This window comes from Nerophis ophidion, linkage group LG03, assembly GCF_033978795.1.
Source record: "Nerophis ophidion isolate RoL-2023_Sa linkage group LG03, RoL_Noph_v1.0, whole genome shotgun sequence".
NCBI classification, from domain to species: domain Eukaryota; kingdom Metazoa; phylum Chordata; class Actinopteri; order Syngnathiformes; family Syngnathidae; genus Nerophis; species Nerophis ophidion.
The window spans coordinates 42695677-42723114 of record NC_084613.1 but is presented as its reverse complement, the minus strand read 5'-3'; the positions used below and the strand labels follow the sequence as shown (position 1 = coordinate 42723114).

General features: G+C 42.6%; 1 protein-coding gene across 4 annotated transcripts in view; it reads right to left on the bottom strand.

Moving 5' to 3' along the window:
• Nucleotides 1-27438, bottom strand: part of LOC133549610 (ryanodine receptor 3-like) — a 373912-nt gene that overhangs the window by 110682 nt on the left and 235792 nt on the right. For all 4 annotated transcript variants that reach the window (XM_061895194.1, XM_061895196.1, XM_061895195.1 and 1 more), the window contains exons 39-46: nucleotides 17414-17687; nucleotides 17195-17309; nucleotides 6607-6739; nucleotides 6298-6401; nucleotides 6076-6211; nucleotides 2491-2677; nucleotides 2252-2360; nucleotides 2058-2178 (exon numbers count right to left, since the gene is read on the bottom strand). In XM_061895194.1, the coding sequence (XP_061751178.1) occupies nucleotides 2058-2178; nucleotides 2252-2360; nucleotides 2491-2677; nucleotides 6076-6211; nucleotides 6298-6401; nucleotides 6607-6739; nucleotides 17195-17309; nucleotides 17414-17687 (1179 nt within the window). The remainder of the gene's footprint in view (nucleotides 1-2057; nucleotides 2179-2251; nucleotides 2361-2490; nucleotides 2678-6075; nucleotides 6212-6297; nucleotides 6402-6606; nucleotides 6740-17194; nucleotides 17310-17413; nucleotides 17688-27438) is intronic.

Genomic DNA, 27438 nt, shown 5'->3' with positions numbered 1-27438 from the left:
TCGCCTGTGTATCGGTTGGGGACATCTCTACGCTGCTGATCCGACTCTGCTTGGGATGGTTTCCTGTGGACGGGACTCTCGCTGCTGTCTTGGATCCGCTTTGAACTGAACTTTCGCGGCTGTGTTGGAGCCACTATGGATTGAACTTTCACAGTATCATGTTAGACGCTCGACATCCATTGCTTTCGGTCCCCTGGGGGAGGGGGGTTGCCCACATATGAGGTCCTCTCCAAGGTTCTCATAGTCATCATTGTCCCTGGCGTCCCACTGGGTGTGAGTTTTCCTTGCCCTTATGTGGGTTCTTCCGAGGATGTCGTAGTCTTAGTGGTTTGTACAGTCCTTTGAGACGTTTGTGATTTAGGGCTATATAAATAAACATTGATTGATTGATTGATTTTAGTTTTTCCTCTGTTTGTGTTTTTTTCCTGTCAGCGTTTTTATTTTAGTTATTTCCTGCTTTTCTCCCTGAGCGCTGTTTCCCCTCAGTTGCGGCTGATTGGCACATGGCCACACCTGGTGTCAATCAGCCAGATGCTATTTAAACCTGCTTTGTCCTCCATTCAGGTGCTGGAGTATTGTCGCTACTACCTGTCATTATTACCTGTCGTGCTAATACTTGTCGATGTCATTGTCTACTACTTGTCGTTTTTTCCGGTATGCTGTTCCTGTATGATAGTTCCTAATAGCTATTTACAGTTTGCTGTCTTCTAGCTCTTGTTTTGTGTTTTCCTGTTAGCTAGATCTTGTTAGCCATTAGCTGTTTCCAGTTTTTCTGTTTGCTGGTTCCTGTTTTCAGTTAGCCTATTTCTAGATCCTGATTTGTGTTTTACATTTATTTTGAACATTAAATCATGTTTTCCTGGACAAAGCCTGCCATCTCTGCATCTTGGGGTTCGTCACCAACACCCTGTGACATACAGTAAGTGAGTACACTCCACATATTTCGCAAATCTTTTTCATTACACTATATCCTCTCAAAAGACAATAAAAATGTGATATACTTTAGAGTAGTCTGTGTACAGTCATGGCCAGAAATTTAGGTATTGACCTAAATCTTGCCCTTTAATAACATTGCTGCTTCATTGTTTATTTTTGTGATGCCACAGAAATTGTTTGTTTTCCTCAGTACTGTATACAACAGACACATCTAGTGTTTTCTTAAAAAATGCTGAAGGAGCAGAGTTACTAAATCTAAAAGAAGACAGTACAGTATCCATAGCACTTTGCAAGCTGTACACTGACTACTGTATGTTAAGAGCAAATACGATTTTTTTAATGTAATAGTCAATTGAAACTGAATAATAAAATGGTTTGTGAAATGTAAAAGATATACAGCTACGCCACAATGGTTTTTAGTAATTTGTTTTGAAAGGTCAGACAAAAAACAAATCATACAAAAAAACCAAAGCAATTTTTCCCCTTCGAAACAATGTGAGTCCAATAAATCTATTCCAGACCCCCAAAGTCAAAGCCATTTTCGAATAAATTATTATAGTTTTACATGCAGAAAACAATTTGAGATATATATAAACAATGAATGAGTCGGCTAAATGAACATTTAACATCACTTTTACCTTTTTGGTAAGTCTTGTTGGCGAATACGGCCATCTTTCGTAGCTAGGAGGTTTTTCTTGAACTAACTTTTCTCACCTTCTTTATTAAATGTTTTTGGCCCGATAGTGGATTATTTTGCAGTTGTATTTAATTTTTAAAAAGTTGAGAGAGTGACTCAACAACCTGTGTGGAATTATTTGTTTGGGCGCCAGATTCGACTTGGATTATATGGAAAAACAAACAGGATAGTTTGTTGTGTGCAATGTTTGGCCAAATAATTTGGCAAATATTTTCATCAACAACTAAATCATATGAAACGTGGGGCATACTGTACAAAAACTGAGGTATCACTGTACTCACTATTGTGAGATTCTGTAAGTGTGGTGCTCTGGCCCTAAAAGGTGCAGTCACTATAGAGTCCACTAATTTGGTCTTGGGAGTAAATGCTCATGTGGATTGTATCAGGAGGAGCCATAATTTATTAAGGTTCATAAATAAGATACCTTTATTAATGATAGGTGTTTTGAGTGGTATGCTGATGATTCCCACCAGATCCTCAGTAGGCACCAATGAGCGCAAAATGGCCCGAATACGGAGAGCTTCCCCTTTCCCCTTGATGATAAGCTGAAAAGAGAAAAAAATTAACAATGTAAATGCAAAAAGAAAATATTAAAAGATAAAGATCTGGCAAACTCACATGCATCTCTGGAGCACAACGTCCCAAAAGGTCAATGAGTGCGGAGTAGAAGGACATGATGGCATTGCCCATGTGGACTACCTCTTCTTCATCATCACCATCAGCGGATCTAAAGGATGGGGGAGAACACAAGCAGAGAAAAAGCATTCCTTGAGTCTGAGAAAAGGGATGAGCAACTAATCTTATGGCCAGCTCCTTTGTATTGATTCAATAAGCTTTGCTGGATCTGTAGGGCTCACGCATCAGAGCTGACTCCCTGGACAGAACCAGGCAGGTCCAAAGCCGGGGTCTCAGAGATCTTGATTGCTTCTTTCATAGCAGCCAGGAGGCCGTTCCCTCCCTCCCCCCTCAGGGCAGGTCCAAAACACTCGGGGCGACGGATGAGCAGCTTGACCACAACACTGGAGTTCTCCTCCACGCTCTCACCTTGTAAATATAAAAAAAAGACATTTGAACAATATGTTTATTATTGCTGTTTGCATGAGGAGCAATATGCTAAATTTGTAATTGTCCTAATATTTAATCCCTCACATATGTTGCTGAAAGAGTAAGCATGCCCCATTCCTTCCCCTACCACATATGTATGTATGTATGAAGTCAGTAAAAGCAACTTTCTGTTGGGGAATGAAAGGGTAATGCTCCTTTTCTTTTTTTGGGGGGCTTTATTGAAGGGACTGTTTGCAACCCTTAAGGCCTACTGAAACCCGCTACAGTCTGATAGTTTATATATCAATGATGAAATCTTAAAGGCCTACTGAAATTAGATTTTCTTATTTAAACGGGGATAGCAGGTCCATTCTATGTGTCATACCTGATCATTTCCCGAAAGATGACGGTGAAGCTTTACTATATGGAACAGAGCGGTCAAGCGAACATGGTTCACTACCACATGTCAACCGGCAGGTTTCGATGAGAAAATGGTGGTAATTAGTCGGCTCTTACCGTAGACATGAGCGGCGAGCTTGGGTCGTTCATCCTGCACCTGTCAAAGACGCTTTTGCGACTCTCTTGCCTCCTCCCACCGGCCGCCCCTGACCTTCTGATGCTTCCACCGTTGTTGGAGGGAGAAAAAAAAAATCTCAGCCCGGCCCGACCGCCTGCCTTCGCCTCATCGAGAAACGTGGCTTCCCTCGGAGACACTGGCAGTCACCACACCCGTGGCCACACCCCTCCGACTTTCATGCTGTACAGGAACGACCATATAATCTCACTAAAACACTAGTAACACAATAAGCAGATAAGGGATTTTCCAGAATTATCCTAGTAAATTTGTCTAATAACATCTGAATCGCTCTGCCGTCTAGTTTTTTTTCTTCTTTTTTCTAGTCCTTCACTCTCATGTTCCTCATCCACAAATCTTTCATCATCGCTCAAATTAATGGGAAAATCGTCGCTTTCTCGTTCTGAATCGCTCTCGCTGCCAGTGGCCATGATTGTAGACAATGTGAGGATGTGAGGAGCTACACAACCTGTGACGTCACGCGCACATCGTCTGCTACTTCCGGTACAGGCAAAGCGTTTTTATTAGCGACCCAAAGTTGCGAACTTTATCGTCGATGTTCTCTACTAAATCCTTTCAGCAAAAATATGGCAATATCGCGAAATGATCAAGTATGACACAGAGAATGGACCTGCTATCCCCGTTTGAATAAGAAAATCTCATTTCAGTAGACCTTTAAGCTGCTACCTTGTGGGGCAGCATGGCGTAGTGGGTAGAGAGGCCGTGCCAGAAACCTGGGGGTTGCAGGTTCGCTTCCCACCTATTGACATCCAAATCGCTGCCGTTGTGTCCTTGGGCAGGACACTTCACCCTTGCCCCCGGTGCCGCTCACACTGGTGAATGAATGATGAATGAATGATAGGTGGTGGTCGGAGGGGCCGTAGGCGCAAACTGGCTGCCACGCTTCCGTCAGTCTACCCCAGGGCAGCTGTGGCTACTGATGTAGCTTACCACCACCAGATGTGAATGAATGATGGGTTCCCACTTCACTGTGAGCGCTTTGAGTATCTAACAATAGAAAAGCGCGATATAAATCTAATCCATTATGATATTATTATTATTATTATTATTATTATGGTGCTAATTATCAAAAGTGTTGTAAGCATTATATCCTGCCCTCTTCTGGTTTTGTGCACATAAATTATGCCCCACGTAACACACACACACACACACACACACACACACACACACACAGGTTATGTTTTTTGTCAGCTAATGACAGTGATTTGTCAAAGTTTAGCTTTTAACGTTGGCTGTCATCAAATGTATAGCCCAGGGATACACAAAGTTCAGCTTACATATATACATGGTAAAACAAAACATGTCACAGATTAAAGCATTTGACAAAAAAATTATAAAAAAAAATAGAATCAAATATACTACTTACTTACAACTTTCTGTATGTTTGATGATTTCTGTGCATTCTGTTATGTTGAATAAGTGTAAAGATTGTTTTGCAACATTTTGAAGTGTGCAAAATCCCTCATAAAGGTCCCATTTGGTGCAGTAATAATGATAGTGAAGAATTATGATAAGAAAAACATTTATAGCTCAGGAGGTTTGGTTTAGATATGACACATTAATGTGCTTTGGCACCTATAAAACACAGCGAAGAGGTGGATGTTTTCTTTAGATAGTTTTGCACATATTGGTTGACCTACATTGTATTAGTTTTAGTATCCGTAATATACAAAATGTATCAAAGTGGCCCCCACATCCTTCAATTTTTCTGTATGTGGACCTTGCAAGAAACATGTTTGTCTATGTGCTCATGCTCCAGGCATGTACATGTGTATGAAACAGCTTGGACTGACAGCTACAAAACTGCAGCCAGTTTTTATTGGATATAATTAGTAGAAAAAAAATAGACTTGAGAGTCCCACAACTGAAGAGTGTTTTGAAATAGGAGCTGTTTCTCAGCTAACAAAAATTAGAGTTACGAGCATTGCCGCCATTAGTTGCCGCCCCATTGAACGATGAGATTTTCCTAAAACATCAGGTCGTACACAATAGCATTAGCTCATAGCTAGAAAACGACATGAAAATTGTCATTCCTATTCTGCGAAGGAAAAAATCAAATGTGAAGGACAGTGCTAAGGAGTGGATGATATTCACTGAAGTAAAAAAAAAAAAAAAATCAATTGTGTGTCTTGCTAACTAGGCGAATCCCTGCCAGTCTGCACCATACTACAGCCGAATGTTAAAATAATGTCTGAACGGCGGACGTTGATCTATGAAAATATAGGATAAGTTGATTGGCAAGACCAAATTGGCTGTAGTGTGTGAATGTCAGTGTGATTGTTGTCTGTCTGTGTTGGCCCTGTGATAGGAAGGGGACAATGTTGAAGTCCACTCTCCAGAGTAAATGCTGTAAATTGTTATTCTATTACTTTACGCTAGTTGTTATTGGGACATTCTACACTCTGTCACAGAACCAATTATTATTACAGGAATTGTAAATGTTTTAAACGTATTTTATGTTAAACCACTAATGGTAAGATACGATAGCCGGTGGTGTTCTTGTTTTTTTTTTTCTAATGAAACATTGATTTAGTTGCAAACAGTCATTTTAATTGTACTGTTGTACCAAATGTGGCCGGTGAATGTACAATAATTAGTATATACTTGTACAAGAAAATGCAATTCATGTAATCCACACAGCTTCACATTCTCATAGCTAAAGGCCAAACTGCACCTCACGCAACTGAAGGAAGGCTTTAAAACTCGCACTTGAATCATTAACGTCATATTGTATGTAAAGTGATGAAAGTAGTACAAATCACTTAGATTTTACTAAAAGTGGAAATGTTAACAGCAATTATACCATTAACAAAGACGGCAAACCGCAGGAAGGAAAGGTAACGCTCTCCCTCAATGGGATTCCAGCCGATATCTGGATAACCTTTCGCCAGGAGCATCGGACAACTCTGGAGACCGCAGCCCGCCAAGTATGTGACAACCTGCAGGGGTAATAAAAGCATAACCTTTTACAACACTGCATTTTAATTTCATAAAATAATGGTACAATGAATTTAAGGAGCTCCACCTTGTCAAGGTCCGGTTCTTCTAGTGCCAGAGCCAGACCGTTGTTGTCCATGACTGAGGAAGCAGCCACATCAAGAGGAGTGGAACCTCTCATAGCTGGAGAAGCTGCAATAATAATCACATTAGATCAACATTTATTTAGATTTAGGCTATTCCGGCTACTACACTGCATTATTGATGGAAATAACAATGATTATATTTTAAATGTTGAATACAGCTTGAAAGTATTGTACCTTTTAAAAGTACAGTAATTTTCGATCCAACACATAGTAGTTTTGGATCTTACACAACAATATTTAGCTCCACCCACCAAGGCCGACGCTGCTATTCTCCAGCAGGTAACTCAGGTGGTCAAACATGGCTTTTTGATTTTGGCGACTGATCCGGCAAAAGTAGCACAGGAAGCGACAACAGCTGGCTACCATCTTGGGGAAGGCGATTTCCTATAAGGTGGCAAAAATACAGTGGATAAAATGTGAGCAAACATGGACTGCAATGTTGGTTTACCAAATCTGCATCGCCAATGAAAAAAACAAAATAAATTAAAGGATAACAATATAAAAAGTGGCTAAAATATTCAATTTCGACTCACCAATGAGACCGATTTTGGCAGAAGGGGCAAATAAAATATGTTTATTATTGCAGGGAGGAAGTTGGGCTTTACAACTTGAAAGTTAAAGGTTCCAATAGTGTGTCCAATAAATAAAATAATCAATAATGCATGATTTTGAATATTTTTGTTGGACTACACAGAGGGACCGCATTGATGAAAAACAAAAGATTAATGATTTTTATTTCTGAGAAAAAAAATCTATACATTTTGGGAGAAAAGGTTGTGGCTTTTGAAGATGAAGAAACAGAAACAATTTTTAAGTGCATCAATTTGCCCGAAAAAAAAAAAAAAATACAAATAAAACCTTATTTAAACTACTGTGGCGGGCACTAGGACCATGCTCACACTCAGCAGAATGGGTGTGGTTTATATGTCTTCTTGTACACACTTTGTTGGCAGTTTTACAATAAAGACATGAAAGAAACAACGCTGTGTTTCTTGCATTTGCCATTGTTTCACGCAGAATAGGAAGTTGTGTCTTCATCGGCCATGTCGCGCCCACTCCAGCAACCTGCTTTCGCCGCGGGGACAAAGCTTCTGGAGTTCTGGCAGAACGACCAGGGATCATGGTTCCAGCACATCGAGGCTCTCTTCCACCTGCGAGCAATCGCCGGCGACGACTCCCGATATCACTAGGTTTTAACAGCCCTCGACCTGGCGACCACTCGCCGCGCTATGCAGCTATTGCGAAACCCTCCACAGAACGGCAAGTACGCCGCCCTTGAGAATCTTCTGCTTCGGAGATTTACTCTAACTGACGCCGAGAGGGCAGATAGACTTCTTTCCCTGCCGGGTTCGGGCGATAGCACCGCCGTGGATTTAATGGACAGTATGCTGTCGCTGCTGGGCTCCGAGGAGAGTGGGTTCATTTTCCTGCACCTTTTTTGCGGCAGCTTCCACCTGCGGCCCGTGCGGTGCTAGCTAACTCTACTTCTCTGGCCTCCCACGATTACCAGAGCTTGACTGAAGAAACTGACCGGCTGCTTCTGGCTTCCAGACGGTTTGCCGTGCAGAGCGTGGAAGCGCCCCCGCTGCAGACGATGGAGAACGCGGACCCAGCGGTAGTGGCGGGAGTCGCTACCCGGAAAAAGGCGCGAAGCAAGCCTGTGCTTCTTCCATCAACGTTTTGGCACCAAAGCTCGACGGTGTGTTCCTCCATGCTCCTTCACGGCCCCGGGAAAACTCCAACGCCGGCGTTCAGTAGCGGCTGTGGGCGCCGGCGAAGCAAGCAAGCTGCTTTTCATCGCTGACTCGTCATCAAGGAGATGTTTCCTGGTGGCCTCCAGTTCGCAACTCAGCCTGCTACCTGCCACGGACGCGGACAATGTGAAAGGTGGCTGGGGGCCGCTGCTGAATGCCGCCAACGGCTCGTCAATCGACACTTTTGGCTACAAGTTGGTGACTGTGTGCTTCCATGGACGCAAATTCCAGTGGGATTTTGTCATCGCCGCCATCGCGGTCCCCATTATTGCCGTGGATTTTCTGTGTGCTAATGGACTTCTTGTTGATGTTGCTAACCGCCGATTGATTGCTGTTGTGTCTTTTTCAACTTATACATGTAAGGCAGGGGGACTTGGACTGTTAACACACGCAAATTATTTGGTATCTGGTGACATTTTTCAGCGTTTGCTGGCGGATTTTTCGTCATATTAATCACTCCCGCTTTTTCCACCGCGGACACTAAACACGGTGTTGAACATTTCTTTCCCACGGTGGGCCCGCCGGTTTTTGCACGCGCGCGCCATCTAGACGCGGCTTAATCGACCATTGCTAAAGAGGAGTTTGCTACTATGAAGCGTTTAGGCATCCTCAGGCGTTCTTATAGCCCGTGGGCTTCGCCCTTGCACATGGTGCCTAAGTCAGACGGTTCCTGGCACCCTTGTGGGGCTTTTCGCCGCCTTAACAACATCACAACGCACGACCGCTACCCTATTCCGCATATCCAGGACTTTTCGGTGCGCCTGGCTGGCGCCGCCATTTTTTCGAAGGTAGACCTAGTTCGCGGTTATCACCAGGTCCCGGTGCATGCCGAGGACGTGCCCAAAACCGCAGTATTAACCCCGTTTGGGCTTTTTGAGTTCCTGTGTATGCCTTTTGGCCTGAAGGGGGAAGCACAAACCTTTCAGAGATCAATGGACAGGCTCGATTTTGTGTTTGTTTATCTTGACGACATTTTGGGGTCGAGTTCTTCGGCTGAGGAGCACCAGTCACACTTAACACAGGTGTTCAAACGTCTTGACGGGCACGGCCTGATCGTCAATCCTTCTAAATGTCAGTTTGGGCTGTCGGAGATTAATTTTTTAGGTCACCGTATTTCGTCGCAGGGTGCGATCCCTTTGCCTTCGAAAGTGTAGGCGGTTGCGGATTTTCCTCGTCCCTCCATGGTCAAAGCTCTGCAGGAGTTTTTGGGCATGATTAATTTTTATAATCGGTTTCTTCTGCGCGCTGCCCACCTCCTGCAGCCTCTTTACGGTGCCCTACGTAACAAAAAGGCTAGCGATTACCTCGAATGGACTCCTCAGCGAGTCCAAGCTTTTCAGAGGGCTAAATCCGCGCTCACAGGGGCTGCTCTTCTCGCCCACCCTGTTTCTGCGGCGCCATTGGCTTTGACAACGGACGCGTCTGATGTCGCCGTGGGTGCTGGGGTTGAACAGCTGGTGGCGAATGTGTGGCAGCCCCTTGTGTTCTTCAGTCGTAAACTGCGAAATAACGAGCGTAAGTACAGTGTATTTGACCGAGAGTTGTTGGGACTGTATCTTGCGACACGCCATTTTCGTTTTCTGTTGGAGGGTCAATCCTTCACAGCTTTTGTTGACCACAAACCCCTGATGTTTGCCATGTCAAAGGTCACAGAGCCTTGGTCAGCCTGTCAGCAACGTCACTTGTCGACCATCTCCGAGTTCACTACAGACATTCAGCAAGTGGCCGGTAAGGCCAACCCTGTGGCTGACTGTCTCTCACGCGTACTCGTGTGCCCCGTGCAGTTCAGTTTAGATTTTTCGGGAATGGCCGCTGACCAGCCCGACGACCCCGACATCCGCGCACTCAAAACTGAGGGTTCAGCGCTCGTGCTCAAGGAGGTGGTGATTTAGGATAGCGGTCCTGCCCTCCTCTGCGATGTTTCCACTGGCCGCCCTCGGCCGGTTGTCCCGGTAGACTGGCGCTGCCAGGTTTTCGACGCAATACACTCCCTGTCGCACCCTGGCGTCCGGGCTTCCGTCAAGTTGGTTGGTGACAGGTTTGTTTGGGCTGACCTTAGGAAGGATGTTAGGCAGTGGGCAGCCGCATGCATGGCATGTCAGCCAACAAGGTCCACCGGCACACTAAGGCGGCCCTCGAGCCATTTCCGATTCCGGTCAGGCGGTTTGACCACGTGCATGTAGACTTAGTTGGCCCCCTCCCTCCGTTGCAGGGTTATACACACCTGCTAACGATGGTAGATCGTACCACCAGATGGCCAGAAGCGGTTCCTCTTTCTTCCACTGCCTCTGTAGACGTTCCCCGTGCGTTTCTGTCAGCCTGGGCTGCGCGTTTTGGCACGCCATCCGATATCACCTCGGACAGCGAATCCCAGTTAGTGTCGGAGCTTTGGTCAGCATTGGCACAGTCCTTGAGTGTGCAGGTGCACCGTACCACAGCCTACCATCCCCAAGCTAACGGCTTATGTGAACGTTTTCCCCGGTCGCTTAAGGCCACTTTGCGTGCAGCGCTCGTGGATAGCAATTGGGTTGACCGTTTGCCTTGGGTTATGCTCGGGTTGCACTCAGCCCCTAAAGAGGATCTCGCAGCGGCCCCCGCTGAATTGGTGTTCGGTCAGCCACTCCACGTTCCGGGGGAATTTTTACCTGAGGGTTGTACCCCGCGACCGTTTCCCTTTTTGTTCAAGGGGGTCCTTGGCTCCCGGCCCAGTCCACCACTGTTTCCCTAAGTCGTTTGTGCCATCGGAGCTTAAATCTGCCCGTTTTATCTTTGTACGCCACGAAGCCCACCGTTGGACTCTCCAACCCCCTTACGATGGCCCATTTAGGGTGCTGGAACGCGGTCCTAAAAACTTTGTGCCGGATATGGGCGGGCGCAGGGAATGCGTTACTCTGGACAGGCTTAAACCGGCGCATTGTGTTGCAGGTGAAGAAATACTGCCGGGCCAAGTCCCCCTTCGAGGTCGCCCTCCAAAATCTGTTAGGGTTAAATGTCTTTCGCCTCCACCGGGCCCTGATATTTGTTCTTCGGGATGGACATTTTACCTGTAACGGCAGGCGAGTGAGGCCCCCTGAAATGTTTCCCCCATAACTTGCCTACTGGGGGGTGCCAGGCACTAGGACCATGCTCACACTCAGCAGAAAGGGTGTGGTTTGTACGTCTTCTTGTACACACATTAAAAGTGCATATGGTGTTGCATTGTGTTCTTCTCATGTTGGCAGTCTTACAATAAAGACTTGAAAGAAACAACGCTGTGTTTTTTGCATTTGCCACACTACAAACATTCTTTGCACTTGCACCATTTGCTACTGGAAAATAAAATTAAATACATTAAAAAAATATTAAAGTAATAATGCCTTCAAATTGATTAACAACATTAACTCAGCAACACTATATATAAAACTCACCCCCCCCAAAAAAATGCAGATTTACCGTATTTATATGTTTTTATCAAAATGAGGAAGTCAGGATTAATGATTACGATGAGCATGATGAAGTGCACAGCTTTTTATAGGGGCGTTTGATGAATGATACTTACTGCATGATACCGATACAGCATGTTCCCCAGGGTCACACAACACCCCCCCCCCCACCCCCGCCCCCCAATCCCCCCGCCACACACACACACACACACACACACACACAGGCCCGCCCCACTTTTTAACAAGAACTCTAATAACAAGTGAAATTTGCAACTCTTTTGGTGCTCTCTTCCATCTGACATGTCTTCCTTGATGTGAATATTTATTGTACACGGTATGTGATTTGGTCCTTTGTGTGATGTAATACCTCCGATAAATAAGCTCATACAGTATAAAGACACTCCTTTCAACATGATTCCGTTGAAAAGCCCAGCACATGTTTAAAGTAGACCTATGACATTGGCGATAAAATACACTTATTTGCTAATGCAGTTAGTGAGTTAAATGTGTCCCTTTCATTGCCTCGTCCACATGAGGAGGAGGCAATGAAGGGTCTTTTCAATGCTAATATGAACACAAAAAATTCCTATACTGTAAGCAAGCAGCAATAATTCTATTGAGCTAGGTCAGTGAACTATGTGTGGGTTTTTTTAAAAGGGAAATACACTTTTTGAGAATTTTGCCCATCATCTACAATCCCAATATTGTACAAGAACACTTTTATTTTCTTTTGATGTGCATTCTATATAGTGCAAATCAGACCTGGCTAACAAGGCAGCCAATGGGATTTATCTATTACACTTATAAAGCATGTTATAAAACTAAAAAGGAACAGCAATCCTCCTGCATAGTTACCAACTCTAGCAACATCATTGTAAGAGCTAAAACCGAGGATTACTCTTCTGGAATTGTGACCAGAGTTACGAAAATGACTACTTTAAACAAGTAATTAATTACAGTTGCTTGTTCATTTACCAATAAGAAAAAATAATTACTAGCTGAATTAGTCTTTAATAGAGGTAATTAATCACCAGGAGAGTAGCTAGCTACTAGTTAGCTTGAGCTGGTAAAAATTATGTATTAATTGCGACCTGCCATATAATTAATAAGAAGAAGGAGCTTGAGCCACTGCTGCTGCTGTATGGCCTTTGAGTTCAGAAAAGTTCATGCTCACTTATAGTCAATGCTTCTCACTTGTGTAGTAGAGGGTTGTAGCACAAAGCCGGGAAGTGGGTTTCCTTTGAAAATTCACACTAGCCACTTGATTTCATATGGCTCTCAACTTGGCTCTCAACAAATGGAATGCAGTATAAGACGATTGCAACATCGCTAGAAAGTAGGGATGGGAGTCTTTGGGCACCTTACTATTCAATTATGATTTTGGAGCTACGATTCGATTAAAAATCGATTACTGATGCATCTTTAATTTATGTATATTGATGCAGTTTTACATTTCTTTTCATTTCATAAGTATTTATCACTGGTAAAAAAAAAAAAAAAGCAATTCATTTGGAATGAGAAAGTTAAATTAATTCCCATCACATTTATTAAATTAATGAAAATGTCTACAAAGCTGGACCACAAGTGCCCGTTTGTAAAGAAGCTGGTCATATCATTCTGTGAGGTGGCTCACTTTAGTCAGCTAAATTTTAAAACTGTCTGCATTACTTTATTTACAATAGATACATCTATTATCGACTGTTGGCGTTTACTAATCAATTCTATAATCCTCCATGTCCGAATTGCGATGCATCAAAAATTGATTATTTTCCTCACCTCTACTAGGAAGCCTTCTATTTTTATCTGGAGGGTGAGGATCATCTGACTTTAGCAGCCTAAGGAGAGCATAAGTGATAAAATATGTAACCAGCTCATCAGTCGGCATCCCAGTGAGAGCGAACCTTGTAAGTCACTGTTTTATGTTCTTATTTGAAAGGTTTAGCTATAGTGCCACATGATAATGCCCCAAACCTCTCACCAAGTCTGCTGTTAATGTTAGCACACACAGAAACTGATCTCTATGTTGTTATTTACATTGATTTCACATAGCTATGGTTGCTATGCGTTCTGCGAAATCAATGCGGCCAGGAAAGAAGTTACAGCAAAGCTATAAAGAACCTCAATACTGTAAATATCACTGTGAAATGGAGATGGCCTTTGGGCCTGCAGCGAGGCGGGGTGTGCCTGGACCGGCCTCCAAGTCAGCGACCAGTGCGTAGACGACCCACCTGGGCCTTGTTATCTAATCACCTGTCGCTCTGTATAATCAGCAGCCAGGAGGAGAGACGGGTTGGAGCCACAGGGAGAGCACAAGCCAAAGCATGAGCGGAAGAAGGCAACTGCTAAAAAGCAACCCGGAGACTTGATACGCAAAATAAATCTGTATTTCAAACCATGAAATGGGCTCGCCTGGAGATGCTTGGTGGTCAGGAGGACCCACTGGAAGGCAGCTTCCACAATTTAACGCCCAACATGCTAGACCACCTGAGGCGGAAGAGGCAAGCCACCAGCAGATAGAGGCGGTCCTCCAGCAAGTGGCCCAGTGGGGCAAAATCCTGCAACTGCTGATGGAACGGGCGGGAGTGGCACGCCCAACAGAAGCGGCCGTTGCCATACAACGCATGTGGGAGGAAGTGGACCCCCATGCATTTATAGACATTTTTTATGGCCACGGCGGAGGCGTGCTCATGGCCGAAAAAAGAATGGGGCGTACGTCTCCTGCCCTTGCTAGCGGGGGAGTGTGGAGGTGTTTTCTCCTCGGCCCAGCCGCACGAACCTCACGAACATCACATTGAGACCAGCCCGGGTGTTACGGTGCGGTCTCGCAAAGTGGTTCGGGAGGAATTAAATTCCATGCTGAAGTTGGGGGTAAAAGAAGAATCCCATAGTGTGTGCTGCAGCTCCATCGTTCTGTTAGGGAACAAGGATGGGTCCGTGCGGTTCTGTGTGGATTACCACAAGGTAATTGAGGTATCACGTTTTGACGCTTACCCAAAGCCTCCTGGATCGGCTGGGCACTGCTCGTTTTTTTACGAGCATGGATTTGACCAAGGGCTACTGGCAAATTCCCTTGTCGCCAGAGTCCAAGGAAAAAACGGCCTTTTCCACTCCGGAAGGTTTATACCAATTTGTGACACTTCCGTTTGGCTTGTTCGGTGCGCCCGCCATGTTCCAGCGCCTCATGGACCAGGTGCTGCGCACTCAATCTGCATACGCGGCAACTGGATGATGTCTTCATCCAGAGTCGCGGCTCGGAAGAAAACATGCAGAGGGTGGGGGCAGTGCTCGAATCCCTGAGGCAGACGGGGCCGGGGGGCTTCCCGGCATATGGCAGTGGAGCTATGTGGAGGGGGCGTGGCCTGCGGGCCTGTAGCGAGGCAGGGTGTGCTAGGAACGGCCTGGAAGTCAGCGACAGGTTCATAGATTGTCGCTCTGTATAAGCAGCAGCCAGGAGGAGAGGCGGACGGGGTTGGAGCCGGAGGGAGAGCAAGAGCCAGAGCGAGAGCGGAAGAAGACAACTGCTGAAAATCAACCCAGAGACTTGATATGCAAAATATAACTGTATTTTAAACCATGAGACGGGCTCGCCTGGGGGTGCTTGGTGGTTGGGAGGACCCACTGGAAGGCAGCTTCCACAATCACATTTTCTTGTATGCACCTACGACTACATTACATATGAAGAGTTCAGGTGCAAATATCGATAAACACCATTCTGCCAGTTAGGAGCTGTGAGTACCACTAAATGTTTTACACCATTCCCAACAAAAGGATACAATCAAATGTTACACAAAAGCAAATAACTGTGGTATTTTACCAGCATCTGACACTATGCTGGATTCCACTCCAGTACCTGTCCCTCGGCGGGCACCAGTGCCTACTCCTCGGTTGGCACCAGTGTCTGCTCCTCGTCTAGTACCAGTGCCTGCACCCCGGCTGGCACCAGTAACTGCATCTCTGCTGGCGTCAGTACCAGTTCCTGCTCCTCGGCTGACGCGCCAGGCTCCAGCACCGGCTTTATCTCCTGCGTCAGTGCTGGCTTCGTCTGCTGCACTCGGGCCTGCTTTGGCTACAGCACCCGCACCGGCTTTGTCTGCTGCTCCAGCGCCGGCTTCATCTCCTGCATCAGCACTGGCTTTGTCTGCTGCAACCGTGCCTGCTTTGGCTGCAGTACCCGCATCTGCTTCGGCTGCGGCACCAGCGGCGTCTTCGTCTTCTGCGTCCAAGCCCGCCATGACGACGGCGCCGATGCGGCCACCTCCCCGTCGGCCACGGAAGTGGCCTTTTCGAGGTCGCCCGCCAAGACATTTACGGCACCTGACGTGTCCCCGGTGGATTTGGGGACACACGACCTGGCAACCCTCCGCCGTTTCCTCCTTCGTCCCTCCCTTCACTTTTGAACTTTGTTGTTGTGGAGGGGTGGGGGGGCTCAATCCTTTTTTGGACATCTGGGATCCGGCCCTTTAGGGGGGCCTTATGTCATGATCCGCTACTTGGATCATGTCATATTCTGTTTTTGTTCCGTCTTTGTATCACATCATGTTTAGTATTTGTCTTCCTTAGTTCCTAGTGGCACTTCCTGTTTGTTTCCGTTGACATCGTTACGTATTAGTGTCACCTGCATCTTGTTTTTTTACGCACACCTGCCTTGTGATTACATTCCCGTATTTAAGCCTGCTTTTTCGTTACTTGCTCTCGCAGTCTAGTTTATATTCGATGCAACAGGTGACGTCGCTGAATCCCGCTTGTGGTAAAAGACTTTTTGTACTTGTAAGCTTCCACGCTATTCCGTTGCTTGTACCTAGCTCACATGCTAGCGCTTTTTGTTCTTTCTAGCTCCCATGCTTGTTCTGTTTGTTTTTCATTTAGTGACTTGTGCAAGTGTTTTTGTTCCTAGTCTGTTTTTATAGCATAAATAAATCTTCATTTCTTACCTTCACACTGTGTCCAGTCCGCCTGCACAATTGAGAGAACGCACCCGCATCACCACAATGCCAGCTAAGCGTCACAGGTACACCCTGGACAAGTCACCACCTCATGACAGGCCCAACACAGATAGACAGACAACATTCACACTCACATTCACACATTAGGCACCATTTAATGTTGCCAATCGAACAATCCCCAGGTGCATGTCTTTGCAGGTGGGAGGAAGCCGGAGTACCCGCAGGGAACCCACACAGTCACAGGCAAATTCTTTATTAAGGAGACATGACACAATCCGGTGAAAAGATTCAAAAGACCTGGCGTCAAAGCCGACAAAGTGCGCTGCTAACTGCTAAAGTTAATAAGCACAGCTCCGTTCAATCCATCGATGACATCACACGTCACGAGACGACAGGCCCCACCTTTTAAAAACACAGACTCCGCACACTGCTCTCATATTAAACATCTTTCAAATGCAAATATACAGATATATATATATTTTTTTTTAAGTATCGTAGAAATTACTTTCCCTAACAATTAATTACATTTATAAAAGAGTAGCTACGTTAGTAAGTCAAATACTTTGTTGGTAAAGTACCAAGTAACAATAATTAATTACTTTAAAAAGTTATTTTCAGAACACTGCTTATAAGGACTGTGGATGAGGGGAAAAATTCCTTAATAAATGTAGTTTACCCTTAATAAGATGTAGAAGCATAGCTAAAATCAAGAAATCCTACCTGGGATTTGTCTCCCCCAAGAACATTGACCATGACCTCCATGACCGTCTCATGCATGCCCAGTATTCTCATTAAATTAGGGTGCTGATAAAAAACCTTGTTGTTCATGATGTCACTGGTGAGAAACAAGAGAATGGACTATCAATATTACAGTAAAAAAATCACAGATGGCAAAGCAAGTGATTGATTGACATTGATTTGAGGTAAAGTATCACCAACCCTAGTCCATCAATCATGAGCTTCTCCTCCTCCTTCCCCATCCGAACAGAAAGCAGCGATCTGATCTGACCAAGCGAAGCCAGGAGCTTGATGGTGTCCTGGATGGAGGCAGCGCTGATGGTGTAAGTCTTCCTCATGGCCCTGAGCAGCTCGCCAATACTGTCATACTGCCTCCTCAGCAGGCTGAACATCTTCCGCACCAGCTGTGGGTCTTGGATATGACACTCCTGGGCCCAGCTGACCATAGTCTGCGAGATTAACTCCTTCAAGTTGGCTGCAAGACAAGGTGATGGATGTTGTTTAAAAGTGAAAAGGAAAACACAGCTCTCTGACAACAAGGGGCCTGATTTACTAAAATCCAAACACCACGTGGAAAACAGCAAGCCATAAAATAAAGTGTACTATTAGTGGGTGTGTTGCGTCTGATTTATTAAAGACTGCATGTGCAATTGTGAAGTGGTGCAGACCGCCTTACTTAAATGAGGATTTTGCATGTAATAAGGAGGCCACCCCACAACTGACATTCCTGTTATCATGACGACGGTAGGCAAAACGCCTATCTGTGGCGTTTTGCTATCTTTCCAAACATTCAGGAGACTTATATTACGTTTTATGAGCTTTTTAGAATCAGTGGTGCAGTGCATCTATAATGACACAGTTTCTTTTTTTTTTTCTGTTTACCACCAAAGGTGCGCTCATTGGAGAGAGGCTGCACTTTATCCATCCCATCCATTTTCTACCGCTTGTCCCTTTTGTGGTTGCAGGGGGTGCTGGAGCCTATCTCAGCTGCATCAGGAGGGAAGGCGGGTGTACACCCTGGACAAGTTGCCACCTCATCGCAGCGCTGCACTTTATATAGACGCAAAAAAAAATGCAGACTTAAAAACATTTTTTTCCATATAAAAAGTGCTTTAATAATATATTTTAAATGTAAAAAAACGAACATCATTAAAAACAAAATGTAAATGACACCAAACTGCATCAATTGACTTTGTTTTAATCACCTCCTGAAAGGGGAACCAAATGTTTTTGCCAATCATTCACAATCCTTATGTGGACAAACACACCCATGTTTTCTTTTGTTAATGCATACTAAATTTTAAATACATGCGATCAAAAGTGTGCTTACAAAGGAGCCAAAGGGAGTCGCTCTATTCTGCCTATAAAGTCCTTAAAATATCCAAACACCTCCATTAGGGTTTTATATACATAATGTAAGTATATATTTAAAGTAGTAACAAGCACATTTGTAATAACATTTAAAATGTATTGTTATTGCTCATACGAAGCATATGTGGCGCATTAATTTAAAAAAATGCATCTTGACTTTTGCTTTTTTTCAACATCGTCATTGATATTACTCACTGCAAACTTCATGAGAGCCAACAGACATAATAAATCATCACTGACTGTACAATGTCTGCTGTCATTAGGATGCCGACTGTTAGAATTTTCATATATTCCCATTTAGATGAAGAATGTCTCATAATCCTCCCAAAGAAAAGGGAGATGGTACCAAGCATCATTTCATGTCGGTCTTGCCTTTCCCGGGTTTAAATTGGCTGGTAAAGTGCACCAGCTTGTCGCAATACATCCTCTTCCAGGGAGCAAGGAAGCAAGGACACATGGTAAACATTGGCACACAAGCACGTGATCATAGTGCTGCTATAAATAGCTTGTCTTCATAAGTGTTTTTAATAACAATATCACTAATACTTGGTGTACTGTTGGGTTTTTTAGGAGAATAAAGGACCTCCCACTTGCTCCCCTGTGAGCGGACTTTAATTTGCATTTAGTTAGAATGCAAAAAAAATAAAAATTAAAAAATACAGACAAAATTCCAACATAAGTGCAGTTCTTAATTTCCCCTCAGGGATTAATAATGTATTTCTGATTCTGATTCCCCTTTTAGTACTTTAGCAGCTCTAAAATTTTAAAGTAGCAAGAGAACCAAGGACCAAACTGCTTCGCCAGCATTAATACCAGTGATGAGTTCACTGTAAACAGCAAAATTCTGACCAATCATCATACGTCCAATGCAGAAACATCAAGAGGTTGCCTACAGCCACAGCTTATAATACCAATGTTTTTTGACCAGGTACTAATTGGACACCCTAGCAGGGATTTGCTTTGAGTATACCCACAATGGGACCAAAGGAAAATCTGCTGATTATTATTATTATTAGATTTATTTTATTTTACGCTTTATGGACGAAAATATTAGGACACTTCATATTAAAGTGTAAATATAAAGGCTTTATATTCACAATGGAGAAAATGCTGTTTTGCAATTATAACAGTTTCCACTCCAGTCTTCGAGTGTCCATTCATCCATTTTCCATCGCTTGTCCCTTTCAGGGTCGCGGGGGTGGCTGGAGCCTATCCCAGCTGCACTGGGGTAGAAGTCGGGGTACACCCTGGACAAGTCACCACCTCATTGTGGGGCCAACATAAATACACAGACAACATTCACACACACATTCACACACTAGGGCCTGTTTATAGAGGAAAATCGACCACTGCAAACACATTGGAAAATCGTTGCATTGATATTTTAACCTCCCAAAGGCCAGTGCGATGAGATGGCGACTTGTCCAGGGTGTACACCACCTTCCGCCCGATTGTAGCTGAGATAGCCCCCCCCCGCAACCCCAAAAAGGGAATAAGCGGTAGAAAATGGATGGATGGAAAGGCCAGTGTCCACTGCAGCAGACACTTGTATTTTGCATAACAAGGCATTATTTTCCCAGAAATGTGTAACTCATAAAAAACAAAAACAAATGTCCACTGAAGAGGATTCTAGTTCTTAAAATAAAAATGTATATTAAAGGGAGAAGTCTGCCACACCCCACTCCGCCCAGTCTGGAAATGTGGCCCCTAGAACAATTTAGTTGAGTAGCCCCAAGTTACAAAAAGTGACGGACAACGTTGAAATAACAAATTGTGGCAATATGGGAATAATACAGAGTGTGGAAATAAAAAGTGTAACACTAAAAGACGGAGAACACTGCCAGGCAAGAAAAGTTCTATAAAGTGTTTTATAAATGTGTTGACTTCGTTTGAACTACAAGATGTATGTTAGTATTTTCCACTTTTCCAAGCCTGTACTTCAAAAAAGGAGGCAATTTCAAGTATCCGAGAGGTTCTGTATTGTTTCTACTGTATTCTGTATGAGAGAAACCACAAATGGTGAGCTAAGAAAGCATTTGTGTTGACACATTATACAAAATATATGGAAGTAAGGTACTATATCAGTTGTATAGCGTCCTGAGAAACAGCACCTTTTGCATGTTTGCTACAGAAGAAGCTGACTCTCGTGAGGATATAATTAAATATTCTGCTTCTGGGTTAGGCGACTTTTCTAGAACACTCTGATATTTTAGATTCTAGTTGCCAATGTTCAAAATAAATGTTAAATGATGGGGTGTAGGTATCACTGTTTTGTTTATAACTACACAAGCATACACCAGTTAACTCAGATGCATTAGCAAATGCACAATGTATACAATATTGATCTCCTGCAAAGATTTGCAATTAGGTGATTGTGTCTTTAACTGTTTTCCTAATTGAATCTGTTGTTTTCCAAACAGTATTTGACAGCAAGCTGTCAATCAGAGTTATGCAGCTTGTGGATTTGTGTGGTTTTGGTCAGAGAAATGACCTGAGACTCGTGTAGATGTTAAATAAGAGGTGAACACAAGAACTATTAGTTTGTTTATTTTTTTGCTGCAATGCTTTACACCAAAATCCCTCTTTCATGCTGATGTGCACACACCTGTCACAACACCCTGCAAAAATTTGGATCTGTACTATGAAGGAGGACATTTGTTTTGTATGGTTTGTATGGTATGTTTTGATTTAAATACAGCACACACAAAGGGCCTGGTTTACTACAGGTTTGTGTGTGGTAAAACATGCGCAAACCTGATAGCACATGCAAAGATGATCTACCATGAAGGTGTGAATGTTTCCATCTTTTAAGTAAGCAGAAAAAGGTATGCAATCTATTTTGTGTCTCAATCTTTGTTAATATGCAAAATAATATTTCTATATATATTTTTTAATTTCAATCATTTTAAAATGCTATAGCTGCTAGAGGATTTAAGGATTTATCAAGACAAATTAAATTTGTGTTTTGGTGCCATTTAATATGTTTTAAAGACGTTTGTTTATTTCACATAGTATCACAGTATATATATCCATCCATCCATTTTCTACCGCTTATTCCCTTTTGGGGTCGCGGGGGCGCTGGTGCCTATCTCAGCTACAATCGGGCGGAAGGCGGGGTACACCCTGGACAAGTCGCCAACATATAGTATTGAAATATTTATGATATGAAAAAACTTAATTACTGTAAGTGTGCATTTTCTTGCACCTTGAAAGGAGTAAGCCTCTCTCCAATGAGCGCACCTTACCAGTACACCAGCGGGGAAAAAAATGTTCAATGTAGATGCACTGCATTAGTCCGACTGCTTCTAAAATGACCATAAAAAATAATACATGGGTGCTGAATGTCTGAAAACATAGCAAAACGCCACAAGTAGGAGCATGCTAACATGAAGGTGTAGTTAATGAGAGTGTCTCTGTGGTGATGCCCTATATCAGGGGTAGGGAACCTATGGCTCTAGAGCCAGATGTGGCTCTTTTGATGACTGCATCTGGCTCTCAGATAAATCTTAGCTGACATTGCTTAACACGATAAGTAAAATAAATAAATAAATGGGTTGTACTTGTATAGCGCTTTTCTACCATCAAGGTACTCAAAGCGCTTTGACACTACTTCCACATTTACCCATTCACACACACATTCACACACTGATGGAGGGAGCTGCCATGCAAGGCGCCAACCAACACCCATCAGGAGCAAGGGTGAAGTGTCTTACTCAGGACACAACGGACGTGACGAGGTTGGTTCTAGGTGGGATTTGAACCAGTGACCCTCGGGTTGCGCACGGCCACTCTCCCACTGCGCCACGCCGTCCCCAGTAATTAATAATTCCGCTGGTACTCACAGTGTTAAAAATAACATTCAAATTATAAAACATTCACATGCATTTTAATTCAACCATCCATTTTCTATCGCACCTGTTCAAGATGTCGCATTAATGGTAAGAAGTATTATATTTATTATTGGTTAAGTTTAGAATAACAATGTTATTAAAAAGAATAAAAGACTTATTATACTCTAAAAATGTTGGTCTGACTTAAAAATGCACATATTTAGTTGTATTCAGTGTTAAAAAATATATGGCTCTCACAAAAATACATTTTGAAATAGTTGTCTTTCATGGCTCTCTCAGCCAAAAAGGTTCCCGACCCCTGCCCTATATAGTACACCTCATTTAAATAAGGCAGTGTGCACCACTTCACATGCAGGTTTGACAATTCCACATGCAGTCTTAGTAAATCACACGCAACACGCTCAATAATAATGCGGACTTTTTTTTTATAGATTGCACATGCTGTTTGGCACGTGATATTTAGATTTTTGTGAATCAGGCCTAAACAACTGTATTTTGGCAATACATTCTTCCATCGACATCTTGTTGTAGTAAAAGTAGAATAGCCTATTTCACTAAAAGTGTAACATCAGAGTATTGACTGATAGGTTTTGTAAACTCAGCCTCCTGCAAGCACAATTGGATGCAGCATCTGGTGTGACACAGAAGCAGTGTAAAATTATGTTGTTATTAAACTGACTGTAAGTCAGTAGATGGCATGATAAGGATATACATTTCTGATTGAGGCAAAATTAGTCCCTGACATTTCCTTGTATACAATATCAGCGATAGGCCATGTACACTTCCTTAAACTCGGGATACCAATTTTTATATGTTGTCAACAAGTCTTAACCTTTTACTGATATGTTTGAATCAGACCAGAAGTTAAAGAATGTAGTTAATTGACAATAACAGGGACCCTGCTATCAAGCCATGTGGGACTATGATTGAAATATAAATATACTACGGGGATGCCACAAGACAATGAAATGGTAGAAAAAACATCTTCTAAGACTATTTTTTTTTCAATAACACATGCTATTAGTGATGAATAAATAACAATTAGCTTCTTACTTGCAGGAGGCATTAAACTGAGGATGTGGTTGATTGTAGTCTCACAGCTCATGGCTGCAACATTTACGGGAGATGTCTTGAACACAAAAGGAAGGAAAATACTCCCACTTTCTAATCAACGAACATTGAAGTTTCCAAACCAACATATAGACACTAATATTAAACTTTATTGAAAGAGATTTCCCAGATCAAAAAAACCCAGCCTGCATCAATTGTATTCTCCCTCAATTATTCTGCTGCTCTCCTTCGCTCACTTTGCAATGCCACCAGATGCTGCTGAAGTCGACATTTCTGAACTGCATCTGCCACCATAAACCAGTTCTGTGATCAATCAGTCTTTATGCAACACGCCTCAGAGTCTTTTACCAAGAAGTGCCAACTCCTCTATTTCAATTCCGCCCAGTACAGAAAGCATCTGCAGTCTGCATCTTGTTGCAGCGTGAGCAAATGTGATAGTAAATCATGTTAAGAGTTTGGACATGCAAAAACATGTGCAGTTCCATTCTTGGGTGTCCTTGTCTTGGACATCAAGGCCTTACATAAACGCAGGTTTGATTACTACAATGGTGTGGCTCTAAAAGGAAATGATGGCTAAAAATTACAAGTACTTATCATAATAGTAAAAAACTTTACCATTTATATAATCATTTCAATGCAGTATCTTGATTTGAGGTAATCAAAGTGCCTCCGAAGATGGAAAACCAATTCATGCGTTTTGTGTCTCTAAAAGCTGTGATTGAAAAGATGTTTTGATATTAGTACTGCTCACACTTGATGTAGCACTTGCTCACATGGATTTCACTTTAACCAGGTGAAGGATTTGATTTGATCAAGTGTTAAGTTTTTTTCTCTCACACTCCCAAATGTTGCTTTTCACTCTAGTCTCCATTTGCATAATGGAATTGGAAAGGTATTAAAACAGGAAATCACTGTTGCACCTTTTTTAACTACTTGACAGTATAATTATTTTTTTTTCTTCTTCTAAACAGTTTGTTTGTAATCGCACCACAGAGAGAGGGAAATGCAATGCCAATGCTTTGTAGTGAATTAACAAAAAGACTCTCAAATATTTATTAGAGTAACTGTATTGTTCAAAGGAGTGTGTATGTAGTATGTGTGATAAGGCTTTCACACACGATATACAGTACAGTATACAGTAGACTAGTTAAAATATATACATTTTTATCTTGCTCATTTCAGTGGATATTAAAATTACATGGATCCAGTGGTGCATTATGCCATAATACGTTTTTTTTAAATTAAACACTCCAGGAATAAAAAGTTATGCACAGAGTAAATCTGTATTCTTCTCCTTTTGGAGAAGAATGCAATTGGCTATACAATTGTTACAACTTTACTTCTGGATAACATTGTAAGTTTATTAACATTAAAGGAAAGAACACACTGGTCTTTCCTCGTCTCCCTTCGTGGTTCCAGTGAAGCCAAGTGCTACATACGCTTCATCATATTCTGGTATGGCAAAAAAACATGTTTGCGCCTCCTCTGGCATTGCACCACGCCTCCCAGGGGGTCCCACCCCACTATTTGAGAAGGACTGCTTTAAGGAGTTGTATTAATGTTTTATTTCCCCCACAGCCTTTCTTCATTTAGTGACTTATTTTTACCATTCCCCAAAGTTCTTGTTAAATTGTCTACTAGTACATATCAAATGTTAGAGTGAGTTTAACTGTTTTACCATCTTCCAAAGTTGGTAGATAATTATGCTTGCAGCTATTAAAGTGTGTTGGACAATTTATTTAAAGGTTTTTCCTGAAATGTCTTAAATGGTGATTGGCGCAGATACTAATTTACTTAACGTGTGCCAAAACTGTGCCATTACAGGGTATTGATTTGATTAGATTTTTATTATTGTCCCCATTAGCTGGTTGCCACAACAACCCACTAGTCTTCCTGGGGTCCACAACTCAACACAATTACAAGTAAAAGCATATAATTGTCAGTGCGCAATACAGACAAAAAAAAATAAAAAATAAAAGCATCAATAAGGAAAACAGGCAAACAATTTACAGTCACAGAATAATAATTACCATATAAATATAACTACACAATATAAAACCAAACATAAAAAACATCTACGAGCAAAGTAATTTAAAAACTCAAAAATTATTACTTTCATTTTAAAAACCTGTTTACTTTCAGTGTCGGTGATAATTTGAGGCAGGTTATTCCAGAGCGATACAGATCTATAAATAAAAGATTTCCGCAAAGCATTCTTCCTGGGACAAGGGAGTACAAAATGCCCCTCACTGGACGCCCTGGTATTATGATTGTGCATAGTGCTACTGTGAACTATTTGGGCCATGAGAAAAGCAGGAGTTTTACTACCGGTTACTGATTTGAAGAAAATAAGAGTATTAGCTGACAACCTGTTCTGCACTGTTAGCCAGAAAAGAGAAGCATGCATTTGGTTCTTAGTGAACAACCCAGAACCAGCCTTGCTGCCCTATTCTGGACAATCTGGAGCTTACTGATCTCACCACTTGCAGCAGATGCCCAGACTGTATAACAATAGTCCAGATCAGTGGTCCCCAACCACCGGGCGGTACTGGGCCGTGGCCCGATTGGTACCGGGCCGCAGAAGAATTTTTTCTATAAAAAAAAAAAAAAAAAAATTTTTTTTTTTTTTTAATTAAATCAACATAATAAAAAAAAATACACTTACAAATAGTGCACCAACCACAAAAAACTCCCTTTTTCATGACAAAAACGTCCCTTTTTCATGACAAAGAAGAAAAAAAAAATTAAAAATTAAAAGGACACGGGACAAATTATTAAGCGTTGACCGGTCCGCGGATACAAAAAGGTTGGGGACCACTGGTCCAGATGACACAAGACTAAACTCTTAACAATCTGACAAAGAAGAGGTGGATCAACAAAAGCAGCACATTTCCTGGAAATACCGATAGCCCTTCCCATCTTTGTAACTATATCCCTGATATGATTTGACTAGGATAGAGTGCAGTCCAGCATCACTCCAAGGAGCTTGGCACTTCTGACCTGTTGAACTGTTGAAATACCTAGCCTCAGATCCTACTTTGGGTCACAAGATAACCCTTGCCTAGTCCCCAATACAATACATTTGGTTTTTGAGATGTTAAGGACAAGTCTGTTACACACTGTCCAGTCATGCACAGCTTTTAGTTCCTCACTCAATACTACATTAAGTACACTGGATGAGGGTGCAGCATAATATAAGGTTGCATCATCAGCATAAAGAACCAATTTGGCACGCCCGGTAGCCCAAGGTAAATCATTGGTGAATATAGAAAAAAGTAAATGTCCCAGGCAACTTCCCTGTGGAACACCACAATCCAAACTTCTGCTATTAGACAAGCTGCCATTTAAATACACCTGTTGAGATCTTGAGGACAAATAACTCTGTATCCACATTAAAGTCGAAGTATTAAAACCATAACATTTAAGTTTATCAATTAAAAGAGTGGTCAATCACGTTAAATGCAGCACTAAAATCTAACAGCACAGCTCCAACCAACATAGAATTATCTATAGCATTAAGCCAATCGTCGGTCATCTGTATAATAGCAGTGGACGTAGAGTGGCCCGTTCTTTATGCATGTTGAGAATCAGTAGCTAGCCCATTTGACTGAAAGTAAGCTTGAATTTGGGCATACACACATTCCTCCAGTATTTTACATAATGCTTATTGGTCTAGAATTGCCCTCATTGAAAGCCAAGTTGGTATCCTTATGTAGAGGAGTAACCTTTGCCACCTTCAGTATGTTTGGACACAGGCAAACTTGCAAACATCTATTAAAAATATGACAAACAGGCACTGATATGATACCAACAGTCATTTTCAGTAACTTACTAAGCAGGTTGTCTATACCAGCTACTTTGTTGTCCGGAAGGGAGTGTAGTAACTTCTCAACCTTGCTGACTTCAACCTGATGAAAATTGAATTCACACCCC